Source organism: Euphorbia lathyris, chromosome 5 (assembly GCF_963576675.1).
Source record: "Euphorbia lathyris chromosome 5, ddEupLath1.1, whole genome shotgun sequence".
In the NCBI taxonomy this organism is placed as follows: domain Eukaryota; kingdom Viridiplantae; phylum Streptophyta; class Magnoliopsida; order Malpighiales; family Euphorbiaceae; genus Euphorbia; species Euphorbia lathyris.
In genome coordinates this window covers 68,889,389-68,908,280 of record NC_088914.1, presented here as the reverse complement: position 1 = coordinate 68,908,280, position 18,892 = coordinate 68,889,389, and the positions used below count along the sequence as shown (strand labels likewise).

Sequence of the window (18,892 nt, the reverse complement as noted above, 5' to 3'; positions counted from 1 at the left end):
TACTGATCCGCTTACAAATGTTAAGAGTATAGTTATTTATGATATTACATATAAAATTGTTTTTGTCTTCTAATATTGGAGCTTATTCCAATATTTTTTTTAATCGGATATAAAATAGATAATAGATAAACCATTTTGTGAAATATCCTAAACTTGAGGATCTGTTTGCAATTTTTGGAGACAGATGACACGAACAATATTTTATTTTCAGAAAAGAAAAAGAAAACGATACTAGGAAGCTGAAAAAGGTCACCAATTTCTCACTTCGAATCCAATTTGAGCCGAGATGGCGAGTTCTCTGCAACGGATTTGGACCCATGGTCGCGCCCTGGGCACACAACTGGGCTCAGTTTCTAGATCTTTCTCGGCTGCAACGGATGCATTGGTGGAGGCGGAGGTCAAGCCGGGCGAGATCGGTATGGTCTCCGGGATCCCCGACGAGCACCTTCGAAGGAGGGTATTCTCCTTCCCTTTTTTATATTATCAATTTGGTTTATTTTCTAAGCTTAAGTTCAAGTTGTTACCTTCCCGGTTCAAAGTGTTTTGATGCATTCCATTGATTAGGGATTTGAAAATTTACATTTTTAAAATTGTGGTCACTGAACTTGGCTGAATTTAATTGGTTAGAGAAGCTTGTTCGATTTGGGGGAAAACCATTGGAAACTTGTAACTAATATGAAAAGTGTGAATCGATAATAATTTTCAGCAGTTATATTGTTGGGTGCTCTTAGATAATTCTTGAGGTGTTATATGACTAAGGTCTGTAAGAAATTTGTTTATTTATTTTTTTACAAATGTAAACTTTTGTTTTGTCTGTATGCTTGTTAAGTTTTGTAGCTCTTTCTTTTTTAAGTGACTCTATAAAAAAATTAGGAGCCCCTTCATCTTTCGTTGGAATATGCATGTTTTAGCATGAATTTGAGGCCTGGACTTGTTTTCCATTCAACCCGCTAGTAGAATCCAGAAAAACTAGACCTGTATCCAACTCAGCTGGCACTGAACTGTGCTGTCAACTCTACAGAAATCACTTACATTTCCTGTTCATCATCACTGACCTTTTGTTTTGTTTTTTTTTTTTTTTTTTTTTTTTTGAATGATTTGATTAGTATTGTATATCTGTTGTCGATTGCAGGTAGTAATTTACTCACCAGCTAGAACTGCAACTCAACAAGGATCAGGAAAAGTTGGAAAATGGAAAATCAATTTTGTGTCAACACAAAAGTATGTGCTCTTCTCAGCAGTATTTTTCCTCAATCAGAAATTTGCTTTCATCTTTTACTACGTTTTTGTGGTGCAATCATGCAAATTTTTTACTTGCTGAATGGTCTAATATTGCTCGCAGAAGCTTCAGATTTCCATAATTATACTTGTGATTTTGTTTCCGAGAGATTTTTTAGAGCATTCAAGTTTTTTTTTAGAAAATACCAAATGTTCCTTGTTCAGGTTCCACTGTTTTATCTCTGTACTTTATGAATTTTCAATATTGACTATGGATTAGTTCTACTTGTTCGCAGACTCAATTAATTGCATATGTTCTACTTTGAAATATATCGCAGGCTTGTAAGTCCATCTTCTAGGATTTTTAACTAGTAGACCAGTTTTCAGAAGTTAATCCAATAGATTTTCCCACTGCTTATGAATGAATTAGGGATCTACTACCCTTGCTCCTGAACATGTGATATAGAAGCTATCTCTTACTACCTAATGCTTGTGTAGGTGGGAAAATCCATTAATGGGTTGGACGTCCACAGGGGACCCTTATTCCCATGTTGGCGATTCTGCACTTGGTTTTGACAGTGAAGAATCTGCCAAGGAATTTGCTGCGCGACATGGTTGGGAATATGTGGTACGTCTTACTTCTTTTGTTTTGTCAAATTTACAATTGAAACAGTTCAGTTGCTATGTTTTTATATTCAACTGTGGCACTTTTGACTCCAAGGATTCCTTAGCCCTTCTCTAATTTTCACTTCTCTAATGCTTTTTGATGATTTTGCTAATTTTGTCTTTCTCCTGGTATTTATGTTCTCAGTTTCCTGACTGCTATACAAACAATTAGTGTTGCTAGTTAGGATAACAGTGGCAGATGTGACAATGTGAGATTCATTTGTGCTCTTATTGCCCTATTGTTGAAATTCTGTGTGATGTGACTTCCCTAGGAAGGGAGAGAATGCACTAGGCATTATTAAAACTTCTAAGCTGGGTGGTTTTTACCCTTGAAATATCTTTTATTGGTAAAAGTTCTCTAAGTTTTGAAATATGTTTAGGGGATTTGTATATTGTAATGAACTATTACAAATGGAATATGTAGGGTGATTACCAGTTTGAAAAGACTGTTAGCTTTTTTTCCCCTGTTGTGCTTGTCATCATGTGTTACTTTGCTTCTGCTACGTAGCCTCCATAGTTATAAAAGGCGTGCCTCAGGCTCAAAAGGCGCACGACTGAGTGCACCTTTTTGAGCCTAGTTCCTTGCCAGAGGCGCACCTAGGCACAAATTAAGTTACACTCTGTTTTTTAGGGTTTCAAGTTAAAAATAAGATGTTTTAACCTCAGACCTCCCCAATCTGTATGATTTGTGGCTGAAATTAAATTAGAATGAAAAAAAGGAAAGAAGATTTGGACAGCAGGAAATATCGTGAAGAAGAATACAAAAAAACGATGCTCCTTGAAGAGTTCAGAAATATCACAAATGGAGACTTTATTCTTGATGAAAAGTAGTAATTAGACTATTAGTTAATTAACTTAGGATTTGATTGAACTTTAGTCTCTAGATTTAGAATTTTTATTATGAATGAATAATGACTACGGAAGAGTTAGTAGAGCATTTTATGATTAAGATTATAAATAATTGGATATCCTTCAATATTTGAGTATCTGTTGCATTTTAGAAATGTTAATTGTTGTTATTTATGATTTTACATAGTATTTTTCCTTAGTACGCTTTATGTCACTCAAGCACGCACCTGAGCCTAGCAGCTAGGCTCCATGACACCATTGCACCTTAGTGCACCTTTAATAACTATGGCTGCCTCCTCTTCCAAACCTTCATTTGATTGTCTGTCATGAAATTATTTGCAGGTCAAAAAGCGCCATACACCGCTATTAAAGGTATGAGATTTCTTCTTTTTCTTTTTTTAAGAAAATTACCATTGTATTAAGAAACAAACCAACTACAAAACAGAGTTATAAAAAAACACAATACAACAAACTGGACCTTCTGCCAACAAACCCAAATTACACCCTACAGAACCACATCCTAGAATAACTCTGAACCCTTACACTATCAAGAATCTGATACCAAACTTTCTTATCATTAAAAGAATCATTAGCAAAAATACAGAGATTTCTAGCATTCCAAATCCAGTAAATGTCTGCTTAAATGCACTTCCTCGAACAATAGCTATGGCAGATGTTCCAGAAGCTTTATTGATCATCCAGCTTACCATTTTCTCCACCTCACAATGTGAACAGGAATTTTACATTTCCTAGCAACATCCTTCTAAATATCCCAAAGTTCAGTGCACCAAAAGAATAAATGCTCATTAGATTCCTCCTTTTTCTATTTGTTGTTGAATGTATGAGAACAGATTTTCATTTGATCCAAGGACAGTTAAATTGTAGTTTTGTGGATGTAAAGTCGTTGAGATTAAGCACAAACAATTATCTAAAAAAATGGTATGGAACTTTGTAATATAAGAGATTCTAGGTTCCCATAGTTTATTGGTTTCTTTTATAGAGCATTGTTAGTGTCTTCTTTTCTGAACTATGTCATGAAAGATTAGGGATTAGGAAGATAACTGAGAGAAAATCTTGGTTGAGTCCTTCCCGACCGCACCTTACTGACAAATCTCATAATCAGTAGAGAATTGACATTAGTGCTGTTTTCTGGTGGTTTAAAGGGAATTTGAGTACCATAGACTGTGAACATGAACATGGAATAGTTATGAGGTTTAGTTATGTTATGTGATAGTTGAAAGTTGTGCATATTTATTTTCTCTAACTAACTGGGATGTCTTAAACATCGGATCATGGGAAACGAATTCCTGTTAAATAATGGATCAATCAGAAACTCGAAAAATACCATGTGCTTGAAAATCTTTTTATAGTTTATCCGGTGATTAAAACATTAACTTAAGTGACAGATGTAACTCTTGATATTAACCACACTTCACTGATTTCGTGTAACAAATTACATGTATCATAGCTTTTACCATTTGGAATGTATTTTGAAATTTTGTTCTGCTTTCAGGCAAAGTCATATGCAGATAATTTCAAGTTTAAGGGTCTTCCAAAAGCTTAGAGAAATAATTGTATTACTTGTCTACTCTTTTCCTGGTTCTACAAGACAGAAGCTGTGCAAAAATGATTTGCAGTTCTCTTCACTTGATATTCTTTTCAGCATGCGGCAGCAATGTACTTTCTGAGAAATCATTTGTTCTCAGTGAACTCTTTTAATAATAATTGGGTTGTTCTTCTAATTTGCAGTTGTTATCTTAGATTTTATGTTTTATACAAAGCTTCAATAAGCTCATTAACATTTGTTGGGTTATGGTTTGAAATCTTTTGATTATGATTTCCATTCATCAGACTGCACTGCATTTACTTACTAGTGAGTTGAGTGCTGATGCGTTCGCCCTTGCAACTTTCATTCAATTGCACCAAAATGGCGAATGTTGTTGTTGCCAACCTTGTCTATATAGGCATATAGACTGAAGAAGGGATGGGATGCATCTATAGAAATGAAGAGCATCAACAAGTGTTCAGCCCCCAGTTTATATTTGATTAAGAGCTGTTAATGTTATAGCATAACTGTTAATCCTGGGAGTAGTACTGCGTGCTTTCCAATGCTTGCAATTATCTACGAGAAAAATGCCCCAATGTGATGCAAGTTTTCAGATTTTGATGTATTGTTAAATTAGTCCAAAATGGCACGTGTCTATATCACGGGACAAAATGTTAGTTTGGACTAATTTAATCTAATATTATCGGTTAAAGGCTAAATTAATGTCTAAATTCTATTTTGGATCAAATTTATCTCCCAACGCAAACGAAAGTTAAAGAAGGCAAATTTACACGCATCCTCTTTAACGGTTGTCTGATGTTAACAAAAGATTGCTGAGACTATCTATAAGTTTTAATTATTTGAGCTTCCCGTTATTGTAATTTGTAGATTGACTTAATCCCATTATTCCTAAATGCCTCTAAAAAGGATTCGAACTTAGCTTCAGCATTTATCTAGATTATCCAATTAGTTCTGTCAACTTTTTAAAGATGTTCAGCAGCTTTTTGAGACTTTTTGAAATATTTAAACCTATTTTAAATATTTCGTTAGCCCTCTAAGTTCACAGGGCGGCACAATAAAAGATTTAGATAACTTAAAAATAATATCACCTTATAACTCGTTATAATCACTTGAAGTTGTGAGTCACAACAATAAATTATATTATAAACAGTCCAAAAGAGCAACGAAACATTTCCAAATTAGAACTAAATTTAGGAGACCAATAAAAATAAAAGACCCTCTATATTAAGCTTAGAATTTAATTCTAGCTGATTTAAATAATTTATTATATATATTCGAACTTTATGAATACAGCAGGTAAAATATAATAATTATAATGTTAAACCATATTACAATATTATGATTCTGGTTATTAATTAATCTAATCTGATTTTGATTTATTGGACTTATTTTTTCTGACAGCTCAACTCATAACTTGCTGAGGAAGTATTGAGGCTAAGAGTTGTCATTATCCACTGTCGATGAAAAAGAAATAGCCGAAGGATACCCTACAGTTTGCCATAGCCAATTAGCCATTACAATCACTTATGCAGTACATGTCGGAGAACTTGCCACATGTGAAACAAAAATTCAACACAACAGTATTGTTCTCCCAAATCCCTTGCTTAACTTACTACATTCTTCAAAACCTAGCTAACTTGCATCTTTCTGCATATTGAAGACTTCTTCTGAACCATGAAAACTGCCCCATATGGACCTTTTCCTATGACTAAGACACCTTAACCTCTAATTAGACTTCATAATTTACAACTGCTCAAACCTTTTAATCAACCACATAAATATATATTTTTGTTTCTTCTCTCTTTCATCTGTCATAACCTTATTGGATGGGTAAATCTCAACTGAACGCCCTATGGACAGTTATTCCGCTTGTATTAGGTAACAACTTCTTCATATAGTATTTAGATTTCCGTTTTAGATTGATTTTCTTGCTCCTTTTTGCTGGTATCATTTCAATTGAACATTCTGAGAACCCACGCCTCTTGAACCTGCAAGTAAAACAAATTACTCTTATATAGGATCTATGTAAAAGCTCTCACTCACATCAATAACTACTTTAAAGAATCAATTCAACTCCATCAATCATGAACCATAACAACCACTTCTCATCTGGAAGATATGTGATTATTTGCGTGCGCGGATAATGTATTATTTTAAGGGATTTATAATAGAAAGCATACCAATCTGCAGTACGGGTTGTAAGAAGAAAAAGCATTTCCAAGCCAAGAGAGGAAGCCTTCTTCTCAATGAAATCTGCAAATATTATACTCATTTATCAATACACAACTGATAAAATGTCACAAACTCCACATGACAACACTAGAGAAGTGTATATCAAATTTACTGGAAATAAAAGCAACATACAAATATAAGTGAACATCTTGGGCACATCTGAGAATTAATGACAACTGCTCCTTAGCTTTATAATGTATCAGTTTGTACAACTTCAATTTATAAGACAAAGCGACTTTGAAAAGTATTTCAATCAAAGTCATTTTAACCTAAATCTGGTAGAACATGATCAGACTGCTACTACTAACCAATAACAACAACAACAAAACCTTAGTACCGAAATGATTCGGTGTCTGGCTAACATGAACCATCATATAAAACCGTGAAATCAAGTCGTGTCGGCAACATAAATTCTCTTCCAAGTTTGCTTAGGTCTTCCCCTATCCTCACCATTACATCCCTTTGCCACTCTTCAGTCCTCCTAACCGGCGCATCAAGCGCTCTTCGTCTTACATGGCCAAACCACCTTAGTCGGTTTTCCCTCATTTTATTCTCGATAGATGTAACCCCTACTTTTGTCCTAATTATTTCATTACTCACCCGGTCCTTTTCGTATGACCACACATCCATCTCAACATATGCATCTCCGTCACCGACATCTTATGAATGTGACAGTGTTTCACTGCCCAACACTCCGTACCATATAACAATGCTGGTCTAATTGCCGTGCGGTAGAAATTTCCCTTCAATCTATTAGGCATGCCACGGTCACAAAGGAAACCGTAGCACTCTTCCACTAAATCCAAACGTTTGAAGTCTAAGTATAGCAAGTTATACTCATTTCCACTCGTATCTTAATGCAAACATGGGATTAAAATACCAGTTGACACACACACACACACATATATACATATGAGGGTCGGTTCAGTGGTAAGAAAGTTACTCCTGTGGCACCTCCACCTGGGTACCATTCCCGCTGCCGCTGTTGGAGCCCATATTTAAGCCCTCTTGTAAATCCATCTCTAGCCTTGAAGCTTTCTCTAACACTGGGCTGGATATATATATATACACACTCCATATGTACCATGCCAAGCTTTGTTTAATATATATATAAGTCAACCAGCACAATGAATCTACTTCTGGATTGATATTTGGCTGTTATCTTTACAAATTCTACTCCATATGGGTAAACGAAAGTGTAGAAAAGAGCAGTTCTGCCAACAAATAATTGGTTTGACGTTTATGATAGCACCAATCTTTTACTGATTTAATATGTAACAGAACATTATTTTTGAAATTCACATTGGACATCCTAAAAATATTTACTCAGCAGAAAAAGCAATAAAATGCGGAGGTACTATGGAGGTTCCCACAATCAGATTATGAAACATACCAAGTAATTTGTCTCCCTGTCCTTGTCCACGGCATTCCGGAGAAACCGCAAATGTCGCAACCTCTCCACATTTCTCCTCAAAGAAAGGAAAAAGAGCAGCACAGGCAATGATTTGGCCTTCTCTCTCCACAACAATGAATGAATCCAATTCTTCAAGCAGCTATAAATACAAACAACAGCAAACAGTCAGTTCTGTTCAAGAAAACACAACACCCTATTGCCTCAATCCTGTTCCACACTCTCGCTTGCACCAATCTCTACGACTGCTATGAAACAAACTATGAACTGCAATAAAAGAGCAAGAACCAACCTTTTCATCAGTTCTATGAATCAATACATCGGATTCTACTAAAGGTTGTATGAGTTGTTTTATTCCAGGAAGATCTGCCGTCCTTGCCATCCTGGTTCCCTCATATAAATCACTAAGCACAAAAACATCCAGCCATAAATTAATGGGAGGTATGAAAATCTATAGTATTAATCAACAGATTATGTCACAGTAGCATATCTCAATTAAGTACTTGAATTTTACAGCAGATTGCCAGATTCGCTAATATTTGGAATTAAATCTAACAAAGAAAAAACCATCTCATGTTCAGAACTGTATCATTTTATCAAAGCTACTTAGTGACTAAATTCACAGCCAATTAAAGCTCAAGACTAAGTTGGTTACAACTACATAAATCCAGCTTCACAAGATAGGTGACTTGTAAAACTTCATAACATGATCAGCGCACACCTTGTTAAATTATATTCCTAGTTTTCACAAGACAAACGGAGAGCTCAAAATTCCCATGAAATGAACATGAACCTAGAAAACTAAAAATTCGAACAAATATGTGCATCAGGAGACAGGAAAACATTAATTGGTGTTACTGATCAAAATATTAAGACGAAATAGTTAACTCAGCATTGAACATTGTAAAGTTGTTGGTGAAGTTCTTGTAAGGGATCACATACCTAGCCACCATTGTCCCCATTCCATCTCTTTTAAAAAGTTCCAACAATAGAACTCCGCCAATTGTGCCATCTAGAAGATGTACTCTTTGAACACCTCCCTGAAAAATAGCACATTATCTCATCAGCAGATTGACACCAAATAGAACACTCAATTAAGGTAAAAAAAACAAGCCTAATGTAGCACGAGATTTTTTTTTAATAAATTGGGAAAACATTTCCTGGAGAAGCTTATAAAAGCAAGTTCATAAATGGATTGATGCAATCTTCTATCTGACAGTATCCAAAATTTATTCCCAAAACACAAGATAGTAAAATTAATACAATAAGCAGAAGACACATGGTGCTTGCTCATATCGAAGGTGCCACTAATTTCTGCAATTGCTTTATATTGCATACTACTTTAGAAGAGTTCACACAATACCAAAGAATAGGAAAGGAAAAGTTTGCATTTCACATTAAATATCCGTATGCAACTAAACTTCATGTCATGAGACCAAACATTTTGAAAAACCTTAAACTACAATCAACAGGTGTCTGTCACATACGTGTCGTAAGAAGTTGAAGGACTAGACTGGATATTTACAAGATATAGTTATTGGTAGTTATTTCTGTTATTTCCTTAGTGATTTCTGTATTGCTTTATGCTGTTATTGCCTTCTGTTAGTAGAAGTCTGTTATCGTTACTTTAGTGCGCTAGCTAATTTGTCTTATAGTGAATTTGCTATAACACCTGTACACACAGCTGGTGTGTAACCGTTTGGCAGACCTCAGCTTGTACTGTATAAAGCTCATGTTTTGCTATGCTACAATCCATCAATGAGAAATATCTAAACATTACCCTCTTCCTCTTTCTTCTCTCATTCTTTCTTTCTTTCTAGCTCTTATATTTCTTCTATTCTTTCCATTCTAATCTGTCAGAATTCTTAATTCCTGACAGTGTCTCCCATACTATCATATCGCTAAACAAAGTTTGAGACTATCTTGTGCATAATTGAATTTCAAAACAACATACCAATTGAGATAAACCAAATTTCAATTTTATATCTAGAAACAATGTGTCAATCGAGATAAAAGACTGAAAAGACATGGTGGATTTTAGGGAGAAAAAAAACTTCCGTTGAAAACTTGGAAACTATCAGAGATCCTCATATAAGATAACACAACTGAAAACCAGCCCAGGGTTCTCTTCTTTATTAGTCACCATACATCTCCATAATTACTTAGTCTCATGTAATCTTTACTAAATGGAGTACTATTTGTTTTACCCCATAAATAGATATGCTTGTTTATGCCACCCCATCACAGAGTTACCACTTACCAAAGCATCTCTACAGAGCTATTTCACTTAAAGTCCACATTATCAATATCGTTGGCACATTCATCAGAAAAATGCTGATCGAACAAGAAAACGGATATCTAAGGAGAGCAGGTTTTAAAGCAAATATATGGGGTCAGATCATATTGTGATTGGCATCACTTCTAATTTCTCACTGACTTCAAAAAACATAAAATTGCGAAATTGAAACGTATTCATCATAAACTTACTTTGCAAACAAAAGCAGCAGCAGCCAATTCCGAAAGGTAACCGTTCAATCTATTTTGACGTTCATGACCTCCAATAGCAAAGCCCTGTTCGCCAGACCATAACCCATTTCCATTATCAAAGCCAACGCCATTATGAAAGATTGCATTATGCCTTCCATTAAAAGGCTTCCCATTCCGTGGTAACTGGACAAGTCTAACTGAATCATTGTGTTCGAGAGAATTAAAATCTTCTTCGCCCACAGCTTTCACATAATTAGCAGCTATTTCACTTTGCTTAGCCCGTTTTCGAATCAACATGTCCGCTTCATCAATAGCCAAAAAACGGATAAGGTGCCCACTCTCATCTAGAATAGGACCGTCGATGATGCAAATAAGCTTATCAGCCTCAATGGCCAATGCACATGCTGTAGCAACTTCATATGTGCTGAAATATATGAAACCATTAAGCATTATGCATCAAACTTCAGGCACACTGAATTATGTTGCCAAAAGAAAAAATATAGACAGATAACTAACAATTTTGCAAACATTTCTTGGATCATCACTAACAATTTTGCAAACATTTCTTGGATCATCAGACTTTTGGTCCAACCAACTTAAGAAAAAGGGTAAAAGCCCACATGAGATATTTTTCATTTAAATTTTAATCCATTCAAATGAAGATGTTGAGGAAAAGGAGAGGGAGAGAGAGATAGAGAAGATAGCATACTTGCAATTTAAAACTTCCCCAGAACTGGAATACCCTAGGTTGCTCAATAGAACTATACAACCACCATCAAGTCTTTCCCGCATTCGAGTAACATCTACTTTCTTTACTTCACCAGTTGCTCCAAAATCAACACCTTCAACAACTCCTCTTCTCTGCAATTGACCATTACAATAAATAAATGAATGAATAAAACGGACCAAACTGATATCAACCTTAAGCGAGCAAAAACTTTCAGGAGCAAAGAAAGGAACTAAGGTTATCAAAATAAATATTATCAGTAAAAAGACACTACCTTGGCTGCAAGAAAGTTACCACTAGCAACGCTGACACCAACATCATGCCAACGACTACTTTCTCCATGTCGACGGATATTACATATGGAAGGCCCAGGCGAAAGTTTGGCCTCCATCATCATACGAATCTTTCCAGCCGCCTCCATAGATGCAGCCAGAGCTTCAGAATCAGTTATCCGGTATGGGCCAACATACTTAGGCTCATGCCCTGCAATAAAAGAATCGCCGCTCACTAGCTGCTACCAAAGCAATTCCTATGACAAACATCGACCATCAAAAACAATCTATTTTTTCAAAGACAAAACTAACAGAAACAATTCAATGATCTAAAACCAAGAACAAGCTATTTCTTCAAAGAAACAATTCCATAATGTAAAACAATTCAAACAAATGTGAAAATAAAAAGTTCCCGCACCTCTCTCAGCCAAAAGGTTATCAATTTGAACATGAGTACCCGGAACAAGCACAAACTTGATTCCAAGATGATGAAGAAATGCTATATCCTGCAAACAACGATACACCTCTTGAAAAGAAAGCATAATTCAAAGCCAAAATTTGACTAGAGGAGTTTTTCTTCCAAATATTATATGCCTGGTTGGAGCATGTTAAAATAAATCATGGAGAGCTTGCCTTTAAAATGGTATCCAAGCATGGACTGTCAACAATTTCACCGGAAATAATAACCACAAAAGTACTGCCCCTAAAAGCCCATAAGTACGGCCAAGCCTCGCGAAACCACCTCACAAATTGCTCGTCTTCGACTGAACTGCTAGTCTCTTCTTCGTCACTACCACCGCTCTCTGGCGCATTGTACGATACGCACTTGACCGAATTCCCCTTCCTCCACTCACCACTCACGGTAGCTAAGGGTTTTGACGGCTGCAATTGACAATAAGATTGAACTTTCCTGCAACTTTTTTGGATTGTAATGGAACGGCGAGGTAAAAATATGCTGGGGGAGAAATCTCGAAGTGTTTCAAGAGTAATGCAGTGGTTTGAAAAGTGAGCGGCCATAAGAGACCGGAAAATGAAACAGTAAGTAAGCAGAGAAGTGTTATTTACGGAGAGGAAGAATTAATAATGAAAGAAATGATAGATGTATAATTAATTGGAGAGGAGGGAGGAAAATAGAAGTGAATAACCGAAACAGTGACGAGGATGAGGTGCGGCGTAGGGTTGAAAGAGGCCGCCACAACTGACCGGTGCAGTGGGACCCGGTCAGAAAATAAGAAAACACCCGCCGCAGTGCTACCTCCCTCACTCGGAATTCTACCCCTCTCTACGACACGTCTTTATAAGTAATCTTTTTATTATTATTATTCTGGCAAAAAGCATGGCGCCGATTATCTTACATTTTTTTGGGGTGCGTTAAGTTTATAATATTTTATTTAAATTGAAGTTTTTTTTTACATTAAATTTTCTATGATTAAAATAATTATGCAACATTAAATTTGAATAATAAAGTGTTATTCCAGAGATCACATAAAAGATCTAGTATCTTAAGTTAATAAAATTTGGTATTAGCAAAGGGGTGTGACAAGATTCGTCACTATAAAATTATGAATTTGAAAATAATAGAAATAAAATATCGGGGTGTTTGTTAGAAGGGATAGAGGAGGTGGATAGGGATAAAAAACATGAGATAAGTTATCTCGTATTTGTTTGGGAGATAGAAGAGTGAGATAAATAAGGGATACGCCTCTTATCCCTTAAATCCTATACACAGAAGGAGATGGTATAAGGAGATGAGATAAGCTCCTGCGATTTTAATAGGATAGAAAAGTCCATCTTATCCCTCAAATTAATGTTATATAGTTTAAATAAGGTTAAAATAGTAAATGTATTATTTTATCCTTATCCCTATCACACATACCAAACATTGAATAATAATTCTCGACTATCGTATTTTTATCCCTATCTCAACCATTTATCCTTATCCCTATTCCAACCTTTATCTTTATTCCTATCCCAATAGAATACCAAACGTTCCGTATATGTATATCCTACTGAGACAGAATTTATAACTTGCTATTATTTCAAAAAATATATATAAATTTTAAGCAAATTCAATGGATGAATTGATTAATGTAAATAAGTTTATATAGGCAACAATCATTTTAAATAAATTAAAATAGTCTTAAAGAGCTAACAAAACACTTTATCAATTCAAAGTTAAATTACAATTTTTAAATCAAGCTAGTGATGTATTAAGGTTAAAAAGGAGGAACATAATGTAAAAGTGCTTGGAATGATGCTCGATGAGATGAAATGTATTTGAAAAAGTGTTTTGCATTTGGAATAACAAATGTTGCTTAAGAGCATCGGCTCCGTACTTCTGTCACTATCTGTAATGTTGGTCACTTTAGATTTCGCTGATTTATTTGTTTTATTTGTTTTTTTGTTATTTTATTTTTCCGTTTCCCCCTGTGTTACATTATTTTATTTTATTTTTAATAATATCGGGTTTTCAGTGCGTGCTCTTAAGGTGCCAACCTAGTTGGGATTCCAGGATCATTACTACTGTATCGTCTCAGCTTCTATAAAAAAAATATTAAAATATAATATTTTATTAACTTAATCATTCACATCACTCTTTGCAACTTTTGTTAAAAAATACTCCAATAGTAAGCAATTTTAAAAGTCATAATAGCCTCATAAATCATTATTTTATATATAATTTATTTTAATTATAAATATTGCCAACTAATAATAAAAAGAAATAGACTCATAAAAAAAATGCACCAATAATAATTAAATAAATCATTGTTTATATTAAAAAAATGTTTGACAATAAGTAAAGTTGTCAAAAAGTGACAACCTTGCTTGACACCCATTATCACTCCAATAATTAGAGGTGGCAAAATAACACACGATCCGATTACACGACACGAACACGACACGGATTTTTAGTGTTATTGTTGAGCTTAATAGGTAATAGGTCATTTTTGGGTTGACACGAAACTGACACGTAACTTTTTGGGTTGGGTTAGTGTTGATATGTGAACCTGAAAACGACACGAAATGACACGGATATTAAAAATTATTGTTATATTCTCTCGTATTTTTTTATGTCTCTTTATTAATAAAGATAATAAAATTATAATTATTAATTGCAAATATTGATTTGAATTTCCTAAATTGTTATAAACACATTACATGCCCTCTAACATGATATTATCGAACTTTTCGATAATTAGTGTTAACATACTAATCTAAAAATGATATAAAATGTTTAAAAACAGTATCATATCTTCTTATATTTTTAAGAGTTATTATTAATATATATGCATAACAAAATTACATGTAACCCGAAAACACGACATGAAATCGACACTAACCCGAACAAGTTAACACGACTTTGACACGAAAGTTTTTGGGTTGAGTTTGGGTTTTCTCTTTTTGACACGAACCCGAAATGACACGACACGAACACGACTCGAACACGATAATTGTCAGGTCTAACATTTTAAAAGTTGTGAAATTCAATGTTACAACATACTCTTTTAAACACACTCTATTGGAGATGTCCTAAATAATTAGGATAATTTGTCAATTTTTGATACTCTTTAGCATCTTTATTTTTTAGTATTTGAGTTTTTTTTTAAATATTTTTATTAAAAATGATATATATAAATGGGAAAATAAAATAATATATTTTGTGTTAAATTTTAGCCATCTGAAGGGTTATAATAAAAAAAAAATCATCTCATCATTTGGATTGTGCATTGAGCTCATAAAGTCATTTAAAAATATTAAGTGATTGGCCTTCCATATTTTGTCACTTCATGCTTACCAAAAAATAAAAGTGATTAACAAAATCATACTCATTATAGCTGCATCTGAAATTGTATGGTTTATAGTTGAAAATAAAAAATTTATAATTTCCTGAACAACAATAGATGTATAAAAAAATGGTTTCCAAATGTTAAAAATGAAAATTCCGAACAGATAACATGAATCAGGATTTAATGTAATGGAAAATGTACTAAAATCAGAATTATGAGGATGGCGATGGCGATGCTTTTCGAGAAAAGAAAAGAAAGATGTTGATGACAGAGAATACAGTACAACATACCTGGAGCAAGCGGTGGAAGAAGGAAGGAGCTTCAACAATTTGGGAAGATAAAACTAAAACAAATGTACTTCCTCTGTGCATCACAAGCGATGGCTGGATTGATCTCATCACCTCTACGAACTTCTTCTCATCTTCATCTTCTTCTTCTTCATAAATATGAATGCTGTATCTTCTACTTTTTTTATAATTCCGCACCGCCGCCATTAGTTTCCTTCCTTTCCTTATCTCAATTGAACCGATACGGAAATTATCAGATGAAGAACAGCAGCAGCTTCCCACTTGATTTTCTAAGAAAATCGATGATGATGACGACGACGATCTCATCAATCTCACGCTGCCCCAGTTCATCCTACTGTCTTTCTTTCTTCTCAATTTCCAGCGGCGGCCGGAGACAAAATATATAAGAAAAGATTGTGATGAAACGAAAAGGACAAAGTGAAAAGGCAGTGACCTCTGGAATATGAAATGAACCACACGCACACTTGTTCGTCCAATAATGCACCACTTTACTCTTTCCCTCTTCTACTACTACTGCTCATCGTCTTGTCACGTGCCCCTACCCACGTGCACTGTCAAATTCTACATTACTCAGCTTTAGCTCTAGCTCAGTTAGTAATTTGGATTAAATCGTGAATAAGATTAGTTTAATGAAGTCATTTGTGATTAGATCAAAAACTAATTAAGAGATGTTTACGTAATGCATTTTGGTGGGGTTATAGACAGTGGGGTTATGCAGAGAGGGAGACTCAAACATAGGACCAGTTGGATGTAGAGATTCCTTTAATTATCACTACAACCAATTATGTAAGCTTAGTTTTATGTCATATAATCACATTATGCATTATAAGTACTAATTTTAAATATTTTGAAGGGGCTTCTCGGGACAGAACCACTAATCGTCAAGGGTGTTTCGAAGAGTCGGAGGGTCAGGAGACCCTCCCTACTCCTTAGCTCCGCCCCTGGGTATAGATGGATAGGATACCGGTGATGAAAATGGAAAAAAATGTGTCAAATACAAAAACATTACCCAATTGCATCAAGCCAACTTTTGAGGCAAAGTTCATTTGGAAGAGGCAACTTATTACTAATATCATTATCTATTCCAATTTTCTTAATCTTATACATTTCACTCCACACCTATCACCAATGTTCGACTCAATCCTATACTTTTTTTTTTTTTTAATTTTAAGATATAATTTTAATTTTTAGTATCAGATACATATAATGGTTCGTGAGAAAATAATAAAAAAGTCTCAACTATCCATTTAAATTTATAATTGAATTGATTTATATTGATATGGTGGTATTGTATACACGTTTCAAATTTGAACTCTTAGTTCAAATGCTTTCTTCATATCATAATATAATAAATTCTATAACAAATCGAGTTTAAAAGAATGCGATTTGTCAGATTGTGAATGTAGATATGAGGTTCAAAACTTTACAAACTAAAATTTGTGGTTTATAAAGTTTGCGTTTAAGAGATTTGTGGATCAATTTATTGATAAAAAAATACTTAAGATTTTAGTTAATTTATAAATTGATATCTTATATATGAAATATTACAAACTTAGTCTTTATATTTGTTGCAAATCATTCTCACAAATCTGAGTTTATAAACCTTTAAAGCATATATCTATATTCGTCAAATGAATTAACCATTGTTATTGTATATTTTTTTTTACTTTACCTAGGGTTGTAATTGACACAAGCTGAACCGAGCTTCGACTTGCTCATGCTCGATTTGTTAGAAAATTGACGAGTTCGAGCTCAACATTCTATTCGTGAGCTAATCGCAAGCATCTTATTAATTTTGTTCACGAATTTCACTCATGAATAATTCACTAATTGTTTTCATTAATTTTTTTGAAAGATGTCCATTACTTATATTAATTTGAATTTTTTTAATACAAATTACATAGTTTTGAAATCTATAAAACTAAAATCTAAACATTACACTTTTCAATTTATATAAATAATATTATTAAAAAATAATCGAACCAACTTGCTCACAATATAAACGTGTTCATTAAGTTGTTTTTGAGTTCGACCATGTATCTATAACCAAATATGCTTCGTAAACTTTCGAACCAGATTTTACTATACTCAAACTCAACTTGTTATAAATTGAATCAAACAGAATTGAGTCAACAAAAACACCAAAGTTCATGATCAATTTGTTACAGTCTAATAATAATATATTGATAGAATAGATAAATGGACATACATTATTTATTTATTTATTTATTTTTCATTAGAAGGACCCATATAAGTAGATCATAGTAATAAAATTTGTCGTGAAATTAGATGAAAATAACCCCATATTAATTGGTGCGATAGTAATAATAAATGAACATATAGAATAGAATGGTAGTAGAAATTTGAGAGAAAGTTGGATGTGAATATTAGAATTATGCTCTATAAAGTAAAAATATTCCCATGGCATATAAGTATATCTGTTTCTTATCATAAATAACAAGCTACCTTATTTCTTTCCTTTTTTTTTTTTTTGGGTTTACCGTTTTGAATTTACAATATTTTAAATAGGAATATTCAAAATTAGATGGGTTATATTTAATGATTTATTATAACCCATTCAATCTATAAAAGGTAATATTTACCGGTTACAATGAATTATAGTGGTTGAATTGAATGGATTATAAATTTATAAATTTAATGATTTATTATTATCAATCTATAAAAGGTAATATTTACCGGTTACAATGAGTTATAGTGGTTGAATTGAATGGATTATAAATTTATAAATTTAATGATTTATTATTATCAATCTAACTTATTCAACCAGTCTAATTTTATATATACTTACTTTGTTTTTTTATTTATCTCATTTGATTTTTTTTAAATGTTTTTATTCATTTTTTTTGTAGGACAAGGAAAGAAAAAACAAAACAAAAAAACTAGCCAGGGATTAGCTTAGGGAGGCTAACCCCCACCCTATCTTCAAAAAGAAGGGAAGAAAGAAAAACAGGAGGATGAGAAAGAGTCGAGATGCCCAACAAACCCTTATGCCCAGCAGCCGCCAAGCGATCCGCAACCCGGTTCTGCTCTCTGAAGATATGGCTAAAATCAATGAAATCAAAGGAAGAGCAGATCCTTCTAATACCTTTGATAAGATTACGGCTATTTAAACAAATAACATTAGTCTCAGAAATCATTTTGATGGCCTCTAGGTTGTCAGACTCCACATTCACCTTCTTCAAACCCAGATTCTTGGCAAGTTTTAGGCCAGAGAAAATCCCTCAAAGCTCGGCAGAGAAGGAAGAGCCCAAACCCAGATTCTGGGTAAACCCAGACACTCAGGCGCCCCCCATCATCCCTAAGAACACCTCCTGCAGCAATCTTACCATCTTTTAGGCAGGAACCA

At 34.0% G+C, this 18,892-nt stretch overlaps 2 protein-coding genes across 5 annotated transcripts; one reads left to right on the top strand and one right to left on the bottom strand.

Moving 5' to 3' along the window:
* The first annotated feature begins 175 nt into the window (after positions 1 to 175).
* Positions 176 to 4,546, top strand: LOC136230490 (NADH dehydrogenase [ubiquinone] iron-sulfur protein 4, mitochondrial). 2 transcript variants are annotated; one of them, XR_010689407.1, is made up of 6 exons: positions 176 to 457; positions 1,133 to 1,221; positions 1,717 to 1,846; positions 2,030 to 2,093; positions 3,076 to 3,105; positions 4,247 to 4,546. XR_010689407.1 is itself a non-coding variant. In XM_066019570.1 (5 exons), exons 1-5 carry the CDS (start codon positions 287 to 289, stop codon positions 4,295 to 4,297), a joined length of 471 nt encoding a protein of 156 aa, XP_065875642.1. In that variant the 5' UTR covers positions 181 to 286; the 3' UTR covers positions 4,298 to 4,546. The 2 variants fall into 2 exon arrangements, 1 of the variants encoding a protein (XP_065875642.1); XM_066019570.1 differs by lacking the exon at positions 2,030 to 2,093 and having other exon boundaries at positions 181 to 457.
* Positions 4,547 to 5,504: 958 nt separating this feature from the next.
* On the bottom strand, positions 5,505 to 15,959 carry LOC136229349 (probable amino-acid acetyltransferase NAGS2, chloroplastic). Of its 3 annotated transcripts, none has more exons than XM_066018070.1 (10): positions 15,508 to 15,959; positions 11,848 to 11,935; positions 11,432 to 11,640; positions 11,140 to 11,291; positions 10,431 to 10,854; positions 8,886 to 8,983; positions 8,236 to 8,347; positions 7,926 to 8,085; positions 6,481 to 6,553; positions 5,505 to 6,288 (listed from the first exon to the last, which is right to left on the bottom strand). In XM_066018070.1, exons 1-10 carry the CDS (start codon positions 15,853 to 15,855, stop codon positions 6,138 to 6,140), a joined length of 1,815 nt encoding a protein of 604 aa, XP_065874142.1. In that variant the 5' UTR covers positions 15,856 to 15,959; the 3' UTR covers positions 5,505 to 6,137. The 3 variants fall into 3 exon arrangements, with proteins under 3 accessions (XP_065874142.1, XP_065874141.1, XP_065874143.1); XM_066018069.1 differs by lacking the exon at positions 15,508 to 15,959 and adding an exon at positions 12,063 to 12,704; XM_066018071.1 differs by lacking the exon at positions 15,508 to 15,959 and adding an exon at positions 12,063 to 12,113 and having other exon boundaries at positions 11,432 to 11,686.
* Positions 15,960 to 18,892: the final 2,933 nt, after the last annotated feature.

Coding starts and splice junctions, on each gene's coding strand:
- LOC136229349 (XM_066018069.1), bottom strand. CDS start 12,446: ATGGCCGCTCACTTTTCAAACCACTGCATTACTCTTGAAACACTTCGA. Junction 11,292..11,431: donor GTAACTTTCTTGCAGCCAAG/GTAGTGTCTTTT, acceptor GGTCAATTGCAG/AGAAGAGGAGTTGTTGAAGG. Junction 8,086..8,235: donor TTCATAGAACTGATGAAAAG/GTTGGTTCTTGC, acceptor TTGTATTTATAG/CTGCTTGAAGAATTGGATTC.
- LOC136230490 (XM_066019570.1), top strand. CDS start 287: ATGGCGAGTTCTCTGCAACGGATTTGGACCCATGGTCGCGCCCTGGGC. Junction 1,222..1,716: donor AATTTTGTGTCAACACAAAA/GTATGTGCTCTT, acceptor ATGCTTGTGTAG/GTGGGAAAATCCATTAATGG. Junction 3,106..4,246: donor GCCATACACCGCTATTAAAG/GTATGAGATTTC, acceptor TTCTGCTTTCAG/GCAAAGTCATATGCAGATAA.